The sequence below is a fragment of the Apodemus sylvaticus genome, chromosome 5, assembly GCF_947179515.1.
Source record: "Apodemus sylvaticus chromosome 5, mApoSyl1.1, whole genome shotgun sequence".
NCBI lineage: Eukaryota > Metazoa > Chordata > Mammalia > Rodentia > Muridae > Apodemus > Apodemus sylvaticus.
The window spans coordinates 20,255,504-20,275,053 of NC_067476.1; the positions used below are offsets into that span (position 1 = coordinate 20,255,504).

The 19,550-nt window shown below is 35.2% G+C and overlaps 1 protein-coding gene across 1 annotated transcript in view; it reads right to left on the reverse strand.

Annotated features, from left to right (window-relative positions):
• Lrp1b (LDL receptor related protein 1B) overlaps positions 1-19,550 on the reverse strand; it is a 1,719,438-nt gene that overhangs the window by 100,190 nt on the left and 1,599,698 nt on the right. The window contains exons 73-77 of the mRNA XM_052181021.1: positions 11,017-11,142; positions 9,436-9,573; positions 8,467-8,601; positions 7,043-7,162; positions 4,796-5,037 (exon numbers count right to left, since the gene is read on the reverse strand). Coding sequence (XP_052036981.1) covers positions 4,796-5,037; positions 7,043-7,162; positions 8,467-8,601; positions 9,436-9,573; positions 11,017-11,142 — 761 coding nt within the window. The remainder of the gene's footprint in view (positions 1-4,795; positions 5,038-7,042; positions 7,163-8,466; positions 8,602-9,435; positions 9,574-11,016; positions 11,143-19,550) is intronic.

Below are 19,550 nucleotides of genomic sequence, written 5' to 3' on the forward strand. Positions count from 1 at the left end.
TGTGAATTGATCTATACTTATCTCCTTGTACTAAGCTCAACTCCAAGTGGATCAAGGACCTCCACATAAAACCAGACACACTGAAACTAATAGAAAAGAAACTGGGGAAGACCCTTGAGGAAACAGGGGAATGGGCACAGGGGAAAAGTTCCTGAACAGAACACCAATAGCTTATGCTCTAAGATCAAGAACTGACAAATGAAACCTCATAAAATTATAAAGCTTCTGTATGGCAAAGGACACTGTCAAGCGGACAAAATGGCAACCAACAAATTGGAAAAGCATCTTCACCAACCCTACATCCGACAGAGGCCTAATATCCAATATATACAAACAACTCAAGAAGCTAGACGCCAGAAAGCCAAATAACCCTATTAAAAATGGGGTACAGAGCTAAACAAAGAATTTTCACATGAAGAACTTTGAATGGCTGAGAAGCACCTTAAGAAATGTTCAACATCACTCGTCATTAGGAAAATGCAAATCAAAACAACCCTGAGATTTCACCTTACACCAGTTAGAATGGCTAAGATTAAAAACTCAGGAGACAGTAGGTGTTGGCGAGGATGTGGAGAAAGAGGAACACTCCTCCACTGCTGGTGGGAATGCAAGTTGGTACAACCACTCTGGAAATCAGTCTGGCGGTTTCTCAGAAAACTGGGCATGACATTTCTGGAGGACCCTGCAATACCACTCCTGGGCATATACCCAGAGGATTCCCCAACATGCAATAAGGACACATGCTCGACTATGTTTATAGCAGCCCTATTTATAATAGCCAAAAGCTGGAAAGAACCCAGATGTCACTCAATTGAGGAATGGATACAGAAAATGTGGTATATTTATAAAATGGAATACTACTCAGCAATTAAAAACAATGAATTTATGAAATTCTTAGGCAAATTGTTGGATCTGGAAAGTATCATCCTAAGTGAGGTAACCCAGTCACAAAAGAACACTCATGGAATTCAGTCACTGATAAGTGAATATTAACTCAGAAACTCTGAATACCCAAGACACAATTCACATATCAATTGACTCCCAAGAAGAAGGAAGAAGTCCCAGATCCTGAAAATGCTTGTTCCAGCATTGTAGGGGAGCATCAGGACAGAAAAGTAGGAGGGGGCTGATAGGAGAATGGGCGGAGGGAAGAGAGCTTAGGGAACTTATGGGGAGGGGAGAACCGGGAAAAGGAAAATAATTTGGAATGTAAACATAGAATATAGAAAAAAAGAAATGAAAGGGAAGAAAGAATCATGTAAAAGAAGAAAATCATATATTCATATTACAATCTCAAAAAATAATTTAAAAAGCTCAGAAAAGACACTAATAAAGAATATACCTCAAGAATTTATATAAACAAAACAAAAACAAATCCAAAATGAAATAATAAAAGTCAGAGTGAAAATTAATGAGATAGTGACAATGAAAACTACTAAGAATCAGCTAATAGAAGAGTAGGTTTTCTGTTTATGAGAAAGTAAGCTAGATCAACAAACTCTTGTCACATGAGCAGAAAGAGGGAACCTAAATCAGCAGATTCAGCATTGAACAGAGAAACACTATAATAGACATGAGCACAATCTTAAGGGTATCATGCAAAATTAAAATGCTAAAAGTAATGGATGGATTTCTAGATCCATCAAAACCATAAGTCAAACAAAAACCAAACAAAAACAAAAAACAAAAAACAAAAAAGATTAACATTCTAAGTAGAAGCTTGGCTCATATGGATTCACAGAAGAATTGTAGAAGATCTTCAAAACAAAAATGCATTTTAAATGAAATTATAAAAGAGCTGCAGAAAACATACTTTAAAATTATTCTATTAATAGAAAGAAGAAACACAACAAAATCCCTATGAAGTCAATAATACTTTAATACCAAAAACAGATTAAGAAATATAACACACACACACACACACACACACAGAGAGAGAGAGAGAGAGAGAGAGAGAGAGAGAGAGAGAGACAGAGAGACAGAGAGACAGAGAGACAGAGAGACTGAGACAGAGAGAAACACAGAGAGACAAACAGACAGAACTATAGCACAAAATTCCTGGTGAGCATTATCTTAATTGAGATTTCCTGTGCTGTGCAGAAACACCATGACTAAGCCAACTCTTATAAAGGAGAACATTTAATTGGGGCTGGCTTAGAGATTCAGATGTTCAATGCATTATCATTAAGGTAAGAAGCATTTCTGCAGCATCCTGACAGACTAGCCTTAGAGGAGCTGAGAGTTATACATCTTGATCAGAAGGCAGCCAGGAGAAGACTTTCTCACATATGGCTATGAGGAGGGTCTCAAAGCTTACTTCCATAGTGATAGACTTCCTCTAACAAGGCCACACATACTCCAACATCTCCTAGTAGTGCCACTTCCTCATTCAAGCATATTCAAACCACAAGCATCAGTTGGAAAATTCTCAGCAAAATACTTGCATGCAAACTATAGCAGTACATCAAAAGGATCATATGTCATGCTCAAGTTGGATTTAAACAGGAGATGAAGAGATGGAACAAAAGGAGTTGAAATTTTTAATATGTAAAAATACCAGAAAAACATCTCAAAATTCATAATAAACCACAATTGACCCAGGATAGCCAAAACAATCCTTTAGTATACTTGACTATAGTGAAGTGATACTTAACAAAAATACACACTAGAGAAAGTAACCGTCACCAACCAACTAAAGTCAATGATCAGACAGTTTTAATGAAGAATTCCACCAGACTTTCAAAGAGGAATTGATGCCTATACTCTTCAAATTATTAGACAAATTATAAATTGAAGGAATATTTCACTACTTATTTTATGAGGTCATATATTCATAGACTCCAAGAATTTAGGAATAAGGAAAAGGACTAATAAGGGACACAATTTTTTTTTACTGAGAATGAGAAATGGGATAGATTTTTAGGGAGAATGAAAATAGGAGGTATAGGAACAGGAGGGTCAGGTTCTGAGTGGAAGGGGAGATGGGAAAGATCAGGCAAAAGTAGGGAAAAATGCCTAGACCTGGGGGAGCATAGAGAAGTATTATGACAACCTAGTATAGTAGAAAACTCTTAAAATTAAAAATGTGATTTTAATAAAGTCTTCAAATAATAAGGAAGACAAAGCCATAACTTGCCATTTCTTGTCAACCAAAGAAGCTATTAGTTATATCTGGTTATATCAATTGAGTTATATCAATTAAGCCAAAGGCATCCCATGGAAAGCCTTAAAAAAACGCAGGTTTTAGTAATAAGAGGTTGCACTTCACAAGATGATAACAAAGCCCCAATGGCTGACGACATCTTAAAAATACATACATTAAAAATCAACAAGTTGTTCAGTTGCCTGCATAGAACCTCTACATCCTAATGTCTTTCATAATGAAAAGTAATCTGCAGGCTACCAAAGGGGAAAAAATAAAACATGAACCTACCTACAGTCCATTTTTGTCTATAATGCCATCCTTGGTGAAGGATGTGCTAGAACAGTAGTAGCACATATGGTGTGGGAATAACTAACTGATCTCTAGTTTCACATCAGATCTACTCTACCAGATGGGACAGATAGCAGGTGCTGCTGGGGTAACTGAGAACCAATGCTTATTCATAGATTCAGCCATCATCAAGAGGCTTCCTCTTAGAACAGATGGAAAATATGCAGAGATCCACAGCCAAACATTACCCAGAGAGGGATAGAGACCTAAGAATACACAGTTCTAAATGGGATGTCTCTATCAAATTCCTTTCCTCAGAGCTCAAGGAACTCCATGGAAACGAAGCCAGAATGAGTGTAATAAGCACTCCCACAAAACATATTCAATTAACTTAAAATATAAAGAATACATTAAAAATATAATTATAAAAATAAAATTAAAAGTATAACATAACTTGATGCTGTGTAATTCTCAACACAGAGTCAAGTGGCATTCCTACAGCTTATATCTTTATTGCAGTATAAAATTGGAATGTGTTCTAAGCCACATCAGTGGTCACTCATGTGAGTTAGATATTTATGATAGATTCCATTATAAAAAAAAAAAGGAATCCAAACAGGTGTCATGGTGAATTTTAAGTGTTTGAATGCAATTAGACCTTTCTGTGGTATCACTTGACTTTTGAATTGTATGGGGAAAAAAAGGCCAGGCTCCGTGAAAATAAGTAAGTATGCATCTCTCTTTTCCTCCTAGGTTACATTAAAATACAAAATACACAATCATTTTAAAGGCTGTAATGCAAATAGAGAATGCCAACAACTACAATTCTAAACAAGTGGTCTGCATTATTATTCTTATAAGTAGCCATGATAATCAATATTCCCTTCCTGTATCAGCCAAATGCTCTCCAAAATGCATTTCTCAAAAGAGGAAAAGAATAGTGAAACTCTACTTGGTTTCTTGTCTCATGAGCAGATTTATGATATTCTTAAACTTGAAACAATTTTCTCCATGTTATGTTACTTTCTAATGGATAAAGCACACATATTTTCCCATTCCATCATTAAGATGAAATTGCTTCTGTTCACGATATGTATGAATTTTAAATATGAAATATAATGCATTCAAAACAGTCAGATGCTATTTATTTCCATCACTAGGGAGCAATGGTAAATGCATTCGATCAAACCATAAACCAGAACTTACAATAAACATGGTTTTGTGAAAACAGAAAGAAATATTTATTTCTAAGTGTGATGAAATAACTGATTATCTTAATTCTTCACATGCTTTAATTTTTTTTTAAAAAAGGAAGGATGTTGAAAGAAGGCAAAGCCTTCAAATTTTCTGTCATTTACTTACAATCAAGCCACTATTTGCTTGTCTCTTTTCTCTGGCATCGATCATTTTGTAGAAAATCCCGCCTGGATTAAACTGAGTACTCCAGACAATCACATTTCTTTGATAATATACATCCATCCCTGTTATTCTTGAATTATGTTCAACATGAGAAATCTGCTGATGACCGCCACTGTAGTTGAATGGATATACAAAACCCAGGATGTCAGTGTCATTAGCTATGTAGAGAGCTTGATCTTCAGAGCCTGCAGATTATTATAATAAAATACAAAATAGAGGAAATTTCAACTAGAGTAAAAGCGATGATATACTTTAAATTATCTTGAATTGTTATTCTTTATACAGTTTTGTCCAAAGTGAAAATCAGCTACTTTTATACCTTTTTAAAACTTTTCATAATATTTGATTTCTGGTTAACACTTTTCTACAATAATCTTTAGTAGTCACTTTCTTTTCTAAGTACAGAGCTCAATTCATGTGCATAAATTAAGGATTGGAAAGAGATGTCTTTAGTAAGTAACAACATGCTGTGTTTTGATGTCTTGATTTTTGGTGTTTAGATGCTATCCTGTGTCATGTGTCCCTATAACTTTACCTATTGATGTCTTGTTTTTTGAGGGGGTAATTATTCATTCAACCAATGACTTTGTAGAAACTCCATCACTAACTAAGCTACATCCTGTCCTGTTTTATTTTCCATTTAACAGATTTTTTTTGTTGTTGTTTTTGTTTGTTTGGCTGTTTTTTTTTTGTTGTTGTTGTTGTTGGTTTTCTCCGAGACAGGGTTTCTCTGTATAGTCCTGGCTGTCCTGGAACTCACTCTGTAGACCAGGCTGGCCTCGAACTCAGAAATCCGCCTGTCTCTGCCTCCCAAGTGCTAGGATTAAAGGGGTGATCCACCACTGCCCCGCTTAACAGGTTTTGTTCTTTGTTACACTAAGGTTTTGTAATTTCATTTTTATTTCCAATTAAATGAGAGAGTGTTCCCTAGGTTTTGATACCTGTAGCACATATTAATATTATTTTCACATTGATTGAAATGGAAAACCATGTAAGAATTCTAATATTATTAAAATATTAACTAGAAACTAGAACAACCTTGATGCATACATAGTTCTTGCAAATAACCATAATAATATGTCCTGACATGTAATTGTACAAATCCCACTTACATACATATATTAGGCTAAATTTTATCAGTCTCATCAATGCTTTGCATCACAGAATTTGATAATAGACAATAATTCATTTAATAGTCTAAATATGACTCAATATTTATTCCCTTTTGGATATTATTTTGGATATTATAATTCTTTTTGAACTTATTTTGATTTCTTACAGAAATCATGGAAATAGATATGACACTGAAATTTCATAAATGAAGAACCAAGCTTCAAATACCTCAGTGACTTCCTCTAGCCCATGTAGTATGATCATAGGATTTAAATTTATGTATACTACGCATCATTCACACAGGATAAATGACATTGAACCAGTTTTCTCATGTGATTACTTCTTATTAATCATACTGTGTAGCTGATGATAGTAAAGTTATATAATTGTGTACAATACATAAGTAATTAAAATATTTATTTAGAAGTCTAGAACCATAACTGTCTTTTATGAAAAAAAATGTAGTGACAAGTTAAAAAGTAACTAAATTTAGAAAGAAGATTTTATATTCAAACATTGAAAGGTCATACACAAATCCTCTTCTCTTTATAAGCCTAGTCCTTAAACTTTCATAGCTTTACAGTTATAAAATATATTTTTACATTCACTGAAAAGAACTGAATTACTGTGTTTAGACTATATGACTAGTGCTTAAATTTTTATTCTATTGATGTATTACTATAAACACAAAGTAATTTTAATACTTTTGTTCTATCTTTCATAATTTTCTCTGTAAATCACTTTGAACTAGACTAAGAAGATAAGGCAGAGACACAAGAAAGCAAGCTCTAGTGGTATACCGAGCAGTGGAGCAATACAGGCTACCAGGACATACTGCAGGTTTTAAAATGAGCTCACACAGGAGACTGAGGAAGTTTCCAGAACAGAAACATAATATTTTTAATTAAAGGAAAATATAGTTCACATTTCAAAATAAAAGTAAAATAGCCACATTTATTGCCTTAATATCTAAATATTTCATATTATCCAGAATAGGTCTATTGCTAAAATGCAATGAACAAAATTTTCCCCTTAAGATATGCATGAAGAATTGAAATGGCTTTTTAATTACCTTACCTTTTGCTATACAGCTGTTGTTTTTTTCTTGAAAGTTCTGGTCACAGACGCATTTATATGATCCTCGTGTGTTTAGACAGTGCTGGGAGCAGATTCCAAACACCAGGCATTCATTCAGATCTGTGAAAGAAGAGCTCAGAATCCATCTTCACCATTGCAAATTAAGGACTATTCTGACAACTAAGCAAAGAACCTGAACAGCCATCTGCAAATGAGCAGGGCTAAGTCAGCAAGAAATAAAGAAGGCACAGGTGATGTCTATGATCTGAAACTTGCCACTGAATTAAAGGCATAAGTACACCTGAGAACTCAGTCACATATTTAGGTGAATTGTTGACCTCCTGTTTTCCTTCTCCCCTTTCACATAGATTCTTCCGCTTCATACATATTGTATATTTGCCCTGATTGTGTAAGAAGATTCTAGCATAAAGTCATTCCTCAAATCATATTTAGCACAGAAAAATACCTGTCTTTTGTTTAGCACTTTACAGCAGTTTAAAGGCTCAGTGTGATACATGACCATTGCCAATGACATCTGAAGATGACATCATGACAGTATACTTTGCACATTCTGTTGCCTGTGGTATGGCATTTCTCCAGCCACTCCCGAAGCTCTGAAGTACCAACTACTTTCTGTGGAATGAACATTTACTTGTCTTCAGGAGGAATCAGGGATGAAGTAAAATTTATCATATTAACTCTTAATCATGTGCACTTCATGGCCCTATAGTTAAAGCCCTGATATAATATATATTTACATATAGGTTATTCTGATATTCTCTCTTAATTTAATGCCTAATTTTTACATGATGAGAAGTTGACAAGAAAGTCATTTAGACACTAACTTTAAATGTTGAAAGACTTTTTACAAAGGATTGCTTAAAATATGGTGCTAGAATAATAGCTTACAAGTTTCTCAAAGTGAATTATTTGCCATAGCATAAGAAATACCACAGTCAAGAAAAATGGATCATCTTATAATATGCTTCAATAGTTTTTAACCCATAAATTTTTAATTTGCATTTCAAAACAGAATTTCTATGACACACTCACAATTGTTGCAGGTCTAAATTTGCTCAGAGAGATTTATAGTCTCAGGGATGGTTAGCTTAGCTGTGTAAATAAACAAGCTCTTCAACCCAGGCCTGCTCTCTTTCTCTCTATTTGTCTGTCTGTCTGTCTCTGTCAATTTCTCTCTGTCTCTCTCTCTCTCTGTCTCTGTCTCTCTCTGTCTCTGTCTCTCTGTCTCTCCCTCTCTCTCTCTCTCTCTCTCTCTCTCTCTCTTTCCCATAAGTGAAATGTTAGCCCATAGATACTGCTTTTTATGAAAAGCAGTCATTGATCAACTTAGCAGCCTTGCGAGAGTCTTTATAAGCCAAGGATTTAAGTGCAAGTTGTTAAGAAAATGTGAAAATGTACGTTACCTGCACACTCTCTGCCTTTCATGTTTCTCTGAAATCCAGGTTTACAGCGACAGAAAACAGATGTTTTTATTTGATTACAATATGCATCATCTCCACATGGATTCTCATTGTTCTCACAGGTGTGTTCAGTAGGAGCTAGGATTTAAATAGTGGAATCAAAACTAAGATGACTTTGTGGGGTTTTTTTAATTGGAGTTTATTTTTTAATTTGAAATATTTTATTATGTGGATAATTCCCATTAAAGTTTTGCATTTTCTATGCACGTACACTCTTCTTTCTTATGAAGCTCACACGGCCTAAAATGACTGAATTCATTTTACTAAATACAGATGAGAACCTCTGCTTACACTGATATTGACAGCCATTGTCAGGCTACACTACTTTCTAAAGCTCAGTGATGTAAATAATTTTCCTGAAAGGCCATCTTCACAACAATATTTACATACCCTGTATCTTTTTCTAAGAGCCAAAACCTTCCTAGAATTTTTTTTTAACAACTTCTCTGCAGATGCATTCATCAGGCGCCAGAAGGCTAAACTCACAGCTTGATCCATTTTTGATTTGGGCACAATAATAAAAGTAACAGCTGAGAGGTAAACAGACTTAGAATGCCGTTAGAACAAAGTAAACCGTCCCTGTAATTTCAGTACAGTAGTTTTAGTTTCATTTAGTTTAGTTTTACTTTTCTTCCATTAAGGAAAGTCCCTTTAAATGCAAATAATCCAAAGGAGTTTTATTACGGAGGAAAAACTATGTTGTCTCTAACCTATGTCAACTGATGAACCTACGTCAACTGATGGAATTCACTCTAAAATCAACTCTTCTATCCCATAGTCCAAAAATGAGATGATACTCCAAGCAGTGCTACTTTAGCAAAGGCCTGATATATGTGCACGGTGAAGAGTTGTCTCCACACAAGAGCAGAGCAATTCATGCCTTCCTGGACCCCTGAAGTAGAAACCACTCACTCTTCATGCACCCTTGTTCATCGGAGCCGTCGCCACAGTCATCAAGCCCATCACACTGCAGCTCCACGGGGATACAGTTTCTGTTACTACAGGTAAACTCATCCTTTTTACAAGGCTTGGATTTAAATGACAGTTTACCTATGGAATCATTGAGAAAGTGGTTAGTGTTTCATACCATAAAACTGGACAAACCGAATTCACAATGTATTCAAGAGTGTACTAAATGCTGTGAAATTGTAGAATTTTCCATCTTATAATTTACGATTTATGGACTAAGCCAAATAGAGTTTTAGAGTTTTAGAATTTGGAAAATATTCCCTATGTGAAAGACACTTCTTATAAGAAAATGTGTGAATATTATTCCAAGCAGATTTTTAAGTAATGTTTTTATTCTTTGGGAATTTCACAGTTTGTTTTGATCATATTCGTTCCCCTTTCCAACTCCTCATGGATCCTTCCCATCCATCCACCTCCCTCTTGATGTTATTGCTCTCTCCTACTGAAATAAACAAATAAATAACAAAACAAGATAAAGCAAAAACAAATTGTCCAGTTTGTCTTGGCCAACTACTCCTGAGCATGGGTACCGCTCTGGGATGTAGTTGATATACACTATCAGTTTAATTTCACTGAAGAAAACAGACTTTCTCTCTTCCAGGGACTATCAATTGTGAATTACCTGTTAGCTAGGAGTCAGACTTCTACTCTCTGACGACCTCATGTTGTGATTTTTGCCTGTTATGAGCTTTCTTAGAACTTATGGATGCTGTAAAGGTTTCTGAGAGTTCATATGTACACATGGTCCCTTGTCTGGAAAACACTATTTCCTTGAAGTCATCTACCACCTGTGCCTTTAAGGGTATTTCTACTATCTCTTACATAAAGATCTCTGAGCCTTGAGGGGGAAATGTGACATACACATTCCATTTTGAGTTTACCATTTCTTAGTTTCTCATTCTAAACAAATCAACTGGTTATGGGTTTCTATGTTAATCACAGTATAATTAAATAAAAGCATTGCAGGAAAGAGAAATGTATTGACCCATATGTCTAGTACATTTTATTGCTATGTGCATTTAGTATATAATCATAGGTTTTGATATGACTTTTTTAAAAGGTAGGAATTTTTATCAGATGCAGACAGCCTTAGATGAGGAAGAGTCCAGCATGGTTTCTGAATCATCCTTGTTGGATATGTACCTATGGTATTGAAGTTATTTTGTATCTCAGAATATTGGGGAAAAGATTATATCTATACATAATTTATACAGACTCTCTCCTTTCCATCCCTATTTTCAACAAGAAATTCTAAGTTATTTTTTATGTGAGATTAATATTATCTTGCATGAAATACCTTAGGGAGAGACTTTGGATAAAGTCATACAACTTTCTTTTTAAATGCATATGCAATTTTAGGGAGTTGCTTTCCTTTTATATTACTATGGTAAGCTCTGGTGCCTGGGAAAAAGCCTTTATATATCCAAAAATGAATATTTTGCTATAATTAATTTTAAGTAATAAATTTTTTCTCTTATCTTTCAAATTGCTCCTAAATCAATATTTCCAATTGAACAGATTTACCACTGCAGTGTTCTTCGTCAGAGTTGTCCCCACAGTCATTAATCCCATTGCATATTTTCTCAAGTTGAAGACAGATTCTATCATTTCTGCATCTGTAAGGCCTTGTGGGTGGGCACAGAAATTTGACTGAAAGAATAAAAACAGAGGAAAAAAACCAACAAAAAATGACTCCTTTGGATATATATACTAACCTATTAAGAATGTACTTTCTTTTTAGAAAGAAAAGATGGTTTTTGCTTTTAATTTAAAATGATGAATCTTGGATACTAGAAAAAATATAGAAGGATTTGTTCAATTTACTTTTTACAGAAAAGTATATATTTGAAGATAATAAATGGGGTAACACAGGAATTTCTGTTCTTGCTTCCTGTCTTAGGTAGGGTTTTACTGCTGTGAAGACATACCATGACTCAAATAACTTTTATAATGTCTAACACTTAATTAGGCTGGCTTCCATTTTCAGTGGTTCACTCCATTATCATTATGGCTGAATACAGGCAGACGTGGTTCTGCATCCTGAGCCAACGACAACCAGGAAGATACCATCTTTGGCAGGGAGCCAGTAGAGGACTCTTCACAGTGAGTGGAGTCTAAATATAGGAGCCTCAAAACAGACATCCATAGGGACATACTTCCTCTAACAATGCACCTCCTCCCATATGGCCACATCTCTAATAGTGCCAGTTCCCATGGGCCAAGCATATTCAAACCACCACTGTTCCTTACCTGGAATGAGTAGACTGATTATGTCTTCCCAGAAATAATATCACACAAATGATTCCATGCTTAAACATAATCAATAATTCATAGTAGGAACTTAGCTAAACTGATGTAGTTCTAATCTGTCTCCTGAATATAAACTTTATACCCATCACAAAATACTATTCTTAACCTTAACCACATAAGCCTCTTTTTCTAATATGTGACAGTGCATACAAGACTCATATTTTCACAAAGTATAAAAAAAAATAGGTGATGGGTAAGTGTCTACCCTTAAACAAATGCACCCTCTCTCCAGCTCATGTAACATTAATGAAAAGGCAGAAAGAAAAAAAAAAGTCAGAGTCAAGATATATGATCAAAGGCTGTAAAATGTCCCCTTCTTGGTAAGACATAGTCATTGTAATCATGACCTCATGGCAGTGGTAGATGCCTTCACTGGCTCTGCATAAAAATTAGCTTGTCAGTATTCAAGCATATTTAGAGGATGGGCTTGGAGGTTTCCACTTTTATAGGTGAATTACTTTCCACTGACATTTTCATGGAGAGGGAGAGTCAATGTCTTCAGTTATGTGCTCACTGGTCATTTCCCTGGACTCCAATAGACAGTTCCTATTCATTGATCACACAGATTGTGCTGGTAAAACTAAATAGATCATAAAATTAAAACCAAATTCCACAGAGCTGGAGAAGAGACTGGTAGAAAAGGAGGAGGGTTGATAAGGATCAAGTGAAATAATGGAAGGAAATGCGCTTCAGACTCTGATGTGGATGATTGCTTAAATCATTATGGTTCTATTTGCCTCTACACATTATCGAACATCTAATTTAAGATCTTTAATAACTCAACAGTGTTTGGGTGACAAAGAACCATAGACTAGATAGCCAAAAGATCTAGATCAAAACAAAATACCAGTGGTCTTTACAAAGACATGACAATAAATGACTCCTAATAACAGTCTGCTATACTTATAGATAAGTGTCTTATTCTGCTACCATCATGGATGCTTTTAGGAATAAATATAGAGGTTAGACATTGGAAAGAGAGAGAGGGAGAGAGGGAATGAGAGAGAGAAAGAGAGAGAGAGAGAGAGAGAGAGAGAGAGAGAGAGAGAGAGAGAGACCAAGAAGCTTGGAACACACAATTCTAAAATCAGTCTCCTCAGAGCTCAAAGAAGCATAATGAAGATAAGATAGGCAGAGTAAAAGAGCCAAAGTAGATGGAGGACAACAAGAAAACAAAGCCCTATAAATCAAATGTACAAACCTCATAATGAGCTTGCAGAGACTGACGAAGAAAGCATTTGGACTACATAGCTCTGTACTAGGTCCCCTTTGGATATATTACAGCTTTCATTTTAGTCTTTTTATGAATCCCTTAAGGGTCTTTGATTGCTGTGTCTTCTCCTGGGATGTTTTCCATCAGATGGTTTGCCTTGTCTAATTTTGATGCAATTTCTTTTGTTTTATCTTATGGTTTATTTTGTTATGTTTTGTTACTATGCCAAAGAAACCTATTCTTTTCTATTAAAATACAGAAGGGCATGAACTGAGATGGGAGGGGGATGGAAAGGAACTGGACAGAGTAGAGAAAGAGGGAACTGTAATCAGGATATATTATATAAATAAAGGAATCTATTTTTTTTAAACAGGGACATAATAAGATTAAAAATAATTTTCTTCTGATCAAGGGCAAATTTTCCTGTCAGTTCTATTGTGCCTGTCAGTACAAGTAATTGCCATATCAGAGAGAACAGAGAAGCCCTGCAGGAAGAAGGGCGCACCAGCTGCTAGAAGTCTAGCTCTCAGCTTTGATGGACACTCCCTGCTGCACCACCAAGACAAGAAGACTGAAAAGGTAACAGTAGCCAAACAAAAATAAACAGCCACACTTGTAAAATAAACATTACTAAAGCTTAAATCACTCAATGTACCTCACATGTTACTAATTGTAGTCATCATTACCAGACTATCAGCACTGGACAGATGATCCATATAAAACATAAACATTGAAGTACAGGAGCTAATAGACATTATAAGCCAAATGGACCTAACAGATATCTACATATTACTTTAACCAAGAACAATAAAACATATTTTATTCTTAGTACCTAATGGAATATTTTTTTCCAAATTGAGCAAATACTTAGTTACAAAGCAAGTCTCAAGAGATATAAGAGTACTGGAATAACCCCCTGTATCCATCCTAACAGACAACCATGGATTAAAAATAATTGCCACAACAGAAACAACAAAAAGTCTAAAACTCATGGAAAATGAATAACTCTTTACTGAATGACTGACTGCTGGGCCAAGGTAGAAATAAAAAGATACATAAAGGACTTCCTGAAATTCAATCAAAATGAAGATACAACATACTCAACCTTACTGTGCACATTGAAAGTTGGGCTAAAGCAAAAGTTCATAATGTTAAGTTCATATACTAAAAAATGGAGAGAATGCCTACTAACAACTTAAAACACACTGTAATTCTCTAGAACAAAAATAAGCAAGCACAATAGGAGTAGTAGAGGGCAGAAAAGAATCACTGAGGACTGAAATCTGAAAAATAGAAAGAAAGAGAACAATAAAAAGAACCAGTAAAATAAAACAACCATTCTTTGAGAAAATCATCAAGATATACTGTTATCACTAAAAGATAGAAAGAATATCCAAATTAACAAAATCAGAAATGAAAAGGGGACATAACAATAGACATCAAGGAACTACAAAGAATCATCAAATTTTAATTAAATATCCTATATTCCGCAAAATTAAAAAAAATCTAAAAATATTGGAAAGTTTTCTTGATAGATACTATTACCAAAGTTAAATCAAGATCAGATAAACAATTTTTTAAAAAACCTATAAATACTAAGGAAATAGAAGTAGTCATTAAAAGTTTCAAAAACACAAAAGAATGAAAGAAGAAAGAAAGAAAGAAAGAAAGAAAGAAAGAAAGAAAGAAAGAAAGAAAGAAAGAAGGAAGGAAGGAAGGAAGGAAGGAAGGAAGGAAGGAAGGAAAAGAGGAAGAAACAAAAACAAAAGAAAGGATATGAAAGAAAAGAAAAAAGAAAAGAAAAGAAAAGAAAGAAAAGAAAAGAAAGAAAAGTGCAGAGAGCCTTATAGGGGTACCTTGCCACCTGGCAGAAACTTGACATTGACCAAGGACAAGGAAATGAGCTGCTAGGCAGGAATCTGACATTAGGGCGTGATAAGGAAGTTAAGTTTGGGCAAGAATCTGAAGTTAGGCAGGGAACTTCAGAGGGAAGTAGGTAGAGGCAGGAATTTTAATCTTAGGGTGGAACAAAAGAAGCAGGCTTCAGGCAAGATTTTGGACTTGGATAAGGAATTAGGCTTAGGTATTAAACCTGCCTTTGTTTGCAGAATTGACTGGGGTCATGCTGCAGTTTTGTCTAATTGTCTCTTTCTTTTTAATCCACTGAAGAACCTGTTGACTGACTAAGCAGGCTTGGTCCGAAAAGAAAGGGGACCAGGGAGAGACACTTTCAGCACAGAATTCTACCTGATTTTCAAAGAAGAGTAAATGTCAATATTCCTCAAACTATTCCACAGGATAGAAACAGAAAAAATAATGCCAAATTCATTTTATTGTCTAAGTCATCCGGATAACCAAATCACCTAAATATTCAATAAAGAAAGAGAATTGCAGAGCAATTTCTCTCACGAACATTGATAGAAAAATACTTAATAACGCAAATGCAAAGAAAATCTAGAATATATTACAAAGTTCATCCACCATGGTCAAGTAGGCTTCATCCTTGAGATACTGGGATGGTTCAACAAAAATATATCAATGTAATACCACATATACACAAATTCAAAGAAAATACTGCTTGAGCATCTCAATAAATACTGAAAAATCCTTTGAAAAACCCAATGCCCATTCATGGTAAAATTTTTGGAACAATCAGAAATACTAAGGACATTCCTAAACGTAATAAAGTCAACTTATAACAAGCTTATTGCCAACATCAAATTAAATAGAGTAAAACTTAAAACTGTCTCACTAAAATCAGGAGCAAGACAAAGATGACCACCCTTTCTTCTATATTTAAAACAGTATTTAAATTTCTAGCTAGAACAATAAGATGTCTGAAGGAGATCAAGGGAGTACAAATTGGAAAACAAGACAAAGAATCAATATTCACTGTTGAATGTAACAGCCCCAAAAACTCTACCAGGGAACTCTTACAGATGATAAACACATTCTGCAAAGTGGCTATAGTTATTAACTTAAAAAAAAAACATATCAATTGCCCTCATATATACTGTCAGGATATTATCAAAAGAATGATGCATAGTGAACAATGCCTTGGTAAACAGTGAGAGAGGCTCCAGACAAAAGGCAGAAGGCCTTTGACCTCAAGTACATTTTGTTCCCATCATATTTTTCAAGCATGATTCCACGGCCCCTATGTTTAACATTCACATTCAGTTAATATGATGTTTATTCTTGTTGAACCTCAAAACCTAGCGAGAACCCAACTGCCTGGAATTTCGATTTGGCCTTCTGCCTTGCTGTCATAGTTTCCCAGATTCCATATTTATTACAAGCCAGGGAATCATATTTAAACTAATCTGCCAAGAATGTTCTGGAAAAGTCCTGCTGTGTCAATATTTACTGTGCTTACTTGTATTTACTTACATGACTTCCTGACCTTGTTTTTCTGATTTCAAACCATGTTTCTTGAATTATTGCTTCCTTTGTTACATTTTTGTATAAAACTACATTAAAATTGGCATAAAGTTTTCTACAGCATTAGACTGTAGTCTGCCCCATTCTTTCAGCTATCAGATCTTAGGTACAGTAAAGAAGATATGCATAAGTGCGGGAAAGTCCACATGTACAAATGACAAAGAAGCTGAGACAGAAATCAGAAAAACAATGCCATTTACAATATCGACAAATAATATAAAATATCTAGTGTAACTATAACTAAGAAAAGTAAAGACATAATGACAATAACTTCAAGTCTTTAAGGAAATAAGTTGAAATAGACTTCAGAAGATGGAAATATCTTTCATGTTCATTGGGAGGATTAACACAGTAAAAGTAACTGATCTACAAAAATGAATCTACACATTCAACACAATCCCTATCAAAATTCCAAAGCAATATTTTTACAAACCTTGACAGAAAAATATTCAGCCTTATATCAAAAACAAGCAAATGAACAAACAAAGTCATCTAAAACAATTCTGTACCATAAATGAGTTTCCAGAAGTATCACCATCTCAGATTTCAAGTGTACTACAGAACAATCAAAATAAAAACCTGATGAATATTGGTACAACAACAGATAAGTTTATCAATGCAATCAAATCAAAGACCCAGTAATAAATCCACATAATTATGGATATTTGATTTTTGGACAAAGTAGTCAAATTTATGCAATAGAAAAAAAGCATGTTCAGCAAATGTTGCTGGTCCAACTGTATTTCTGCATGTAGAAGAAACAGAATAGGTTCTTATTTATCACCATGAATAATCTCAAACATAAGAGGATAAAAGACCTCAATGTGAAACCAGATACACTAAACCAGATAGAAGAGAAATTGCAGAATCAGCTTTATACACATTGGCATGAAGACAACTTCCTGAACAGAACATCAGTAGCTTATGCAATTAGCTCAACAAATAATAAGTCAACTTCATAAAACTGAAACCTTCTCTAAGATAAAGGACACTGTCAATGTAACAAAACAACAGTCTCTAGAATAGGAAAAGATCTTCATCAACCCTGCACCTGACAGAGGGCTTATATCCAAAATATGTAAAGAACTCACAAAATTACACAATAACAAATCAAATAAACAAATTTAAAAATAGGGTATTGGTGTTAACTCTTCTTTGAAGGTCTGATAGAATTCTGCATTGAAACCATCTGGTCCTGTGCTTTTTTTGGTTGGAAGACTTTCTATGACTCCTTCTATTTCTTTAGGCATTATGGGACTGTTTAGATGATCTATTTGGTCCTGATTTAATTTTGGTATTTGGTATCTGTCAAGGAAATTGTCCATTTCCTCCAGATTCTCCAGTTGTGTTGAGTATAGGCTCTTGTAGTAGGATCTGATGATTTTTTGGATTTCCTCAGTTTCCGTTGTTATATCTCCCTTTTCATTTCTAAGTTTGTTAATTTGGATACTTTCTCTGTGCCCTTTGGTCAGTCTGGCTAAGGGTTTATCTATCTTGTTGATTTTCTCAAAGAACCAGCTCCTGGAATAGAAACAGAAGGAACACTACCCAATTCCTTCTACGAAGCCACAATTATGCTGATACCAAAGCCACACAAAGATCCAACAAAGAAAGAGAACTTCAGACCAATTTCCCTTATGAACATCGATGCAAAAATACTCAATAAAATTCTTGCCAACCGAATCCAAGAACACATCAAAACGATCATCCACCATGATCAAGTAGGCTTTATCCCGGGAATGCAGGGTTGGTTTAATATACGGAAATCCATCAATGCAATCAACTACATAAACAAACTCAAAGAAAAAAACCACATGGTCATTTCATTGGATGCTGAAAAAGCATTTGACAAAATTCAGCATCCTTTCATGCTTAAAGTCTTGGAAAGAACGGGAATTCAAGGCCCATACCTAAACATAGTAAAAGTAATATACAGCAAACCGGTAGCCAACATCAAACTAAATGGAGAGAAACTTGAAGCAATCCCACTAAAATCAGGGACTAGACAGGGCTGCCCCCTCTCTCTTTATCTTTTCAATATTGTACTTGATGTACTAGCTCAGGCAATTCGACAACATAAAAAGAGGGTACAGAGTTAAACAGAAAATTCTTGACAAAGGAATCTCTAAGGTCCAAGAAACAAAAATTGTTCAACATACTTAGCCATTCTTCCATTGCTGGTAGGAAAAGGAACTTTGGAAATCAATTTGGTCGTTTCTCGGAAAATTGGGAATAGATCTAACTCAAGACTCAGCTATACCACTCATGGGCAAATGTCCAAAGGATACTCCACCATACAAAGACAATTGCTCAACTATGTTCATAGCACTTTTATTCACAATAGCCAAAAACTGGAAGCTACCTTAGATTGAGACAGGAACAGGGGAGATCAGGTTGGAGGACAAAGAATGGCGAGAGTGTTGTCAGAAATTGGAATAGGGCGAGCATCTCTGGAAAAATCTAGAAACCTAAGGTAATGGAAACTCCCAGGAATCTCTAAAAGCAACCTTAGCTAAGTGGGGGAAATGCTGCCTGAACAGGCCATCTCCTGTAACCAGGCAACACTTCCAATGGAGCGATTGGGACAGCAATCATACACAAAACCTTTGACCTATTTTTTTTTTTTTTTGCCCAGCATTCATGATATATAGGGTGCATCTTGTCCTGCATACAAGATAGAGCAGACAAATTCAGTGAATGGTAAACCAATGCCTGGTCCAACTTGAGACCCATGCCTTGAGTGGAAGCCTACTTCTGATACTCTTAGTGGTATTCTCCTATACTTGCAGACAGGTACCTAAGATAAGCATCATCAGACAAGATTCACCCAGCAGCCAATGGAAAGGGATGGAGAGAACTACAGTCAAACATCAAACAGGATCTGGGGCATCCTGCATTAGAGTGGGAAGAAGAATGTAGTAGCTTGAGGGGTCAAGGACAACACAAGAAAATGCACAGAAGGTACTATCCTGTTCCATATTGGCTCACTTAGACAGAATCAGCAAGTGAGTATGCATGGTACTGATGTAACATAGGCCATCTGCACTTATGCAAACAGTTGTGTAGCTTGGTCTTCATGTGACACTACTGAAAT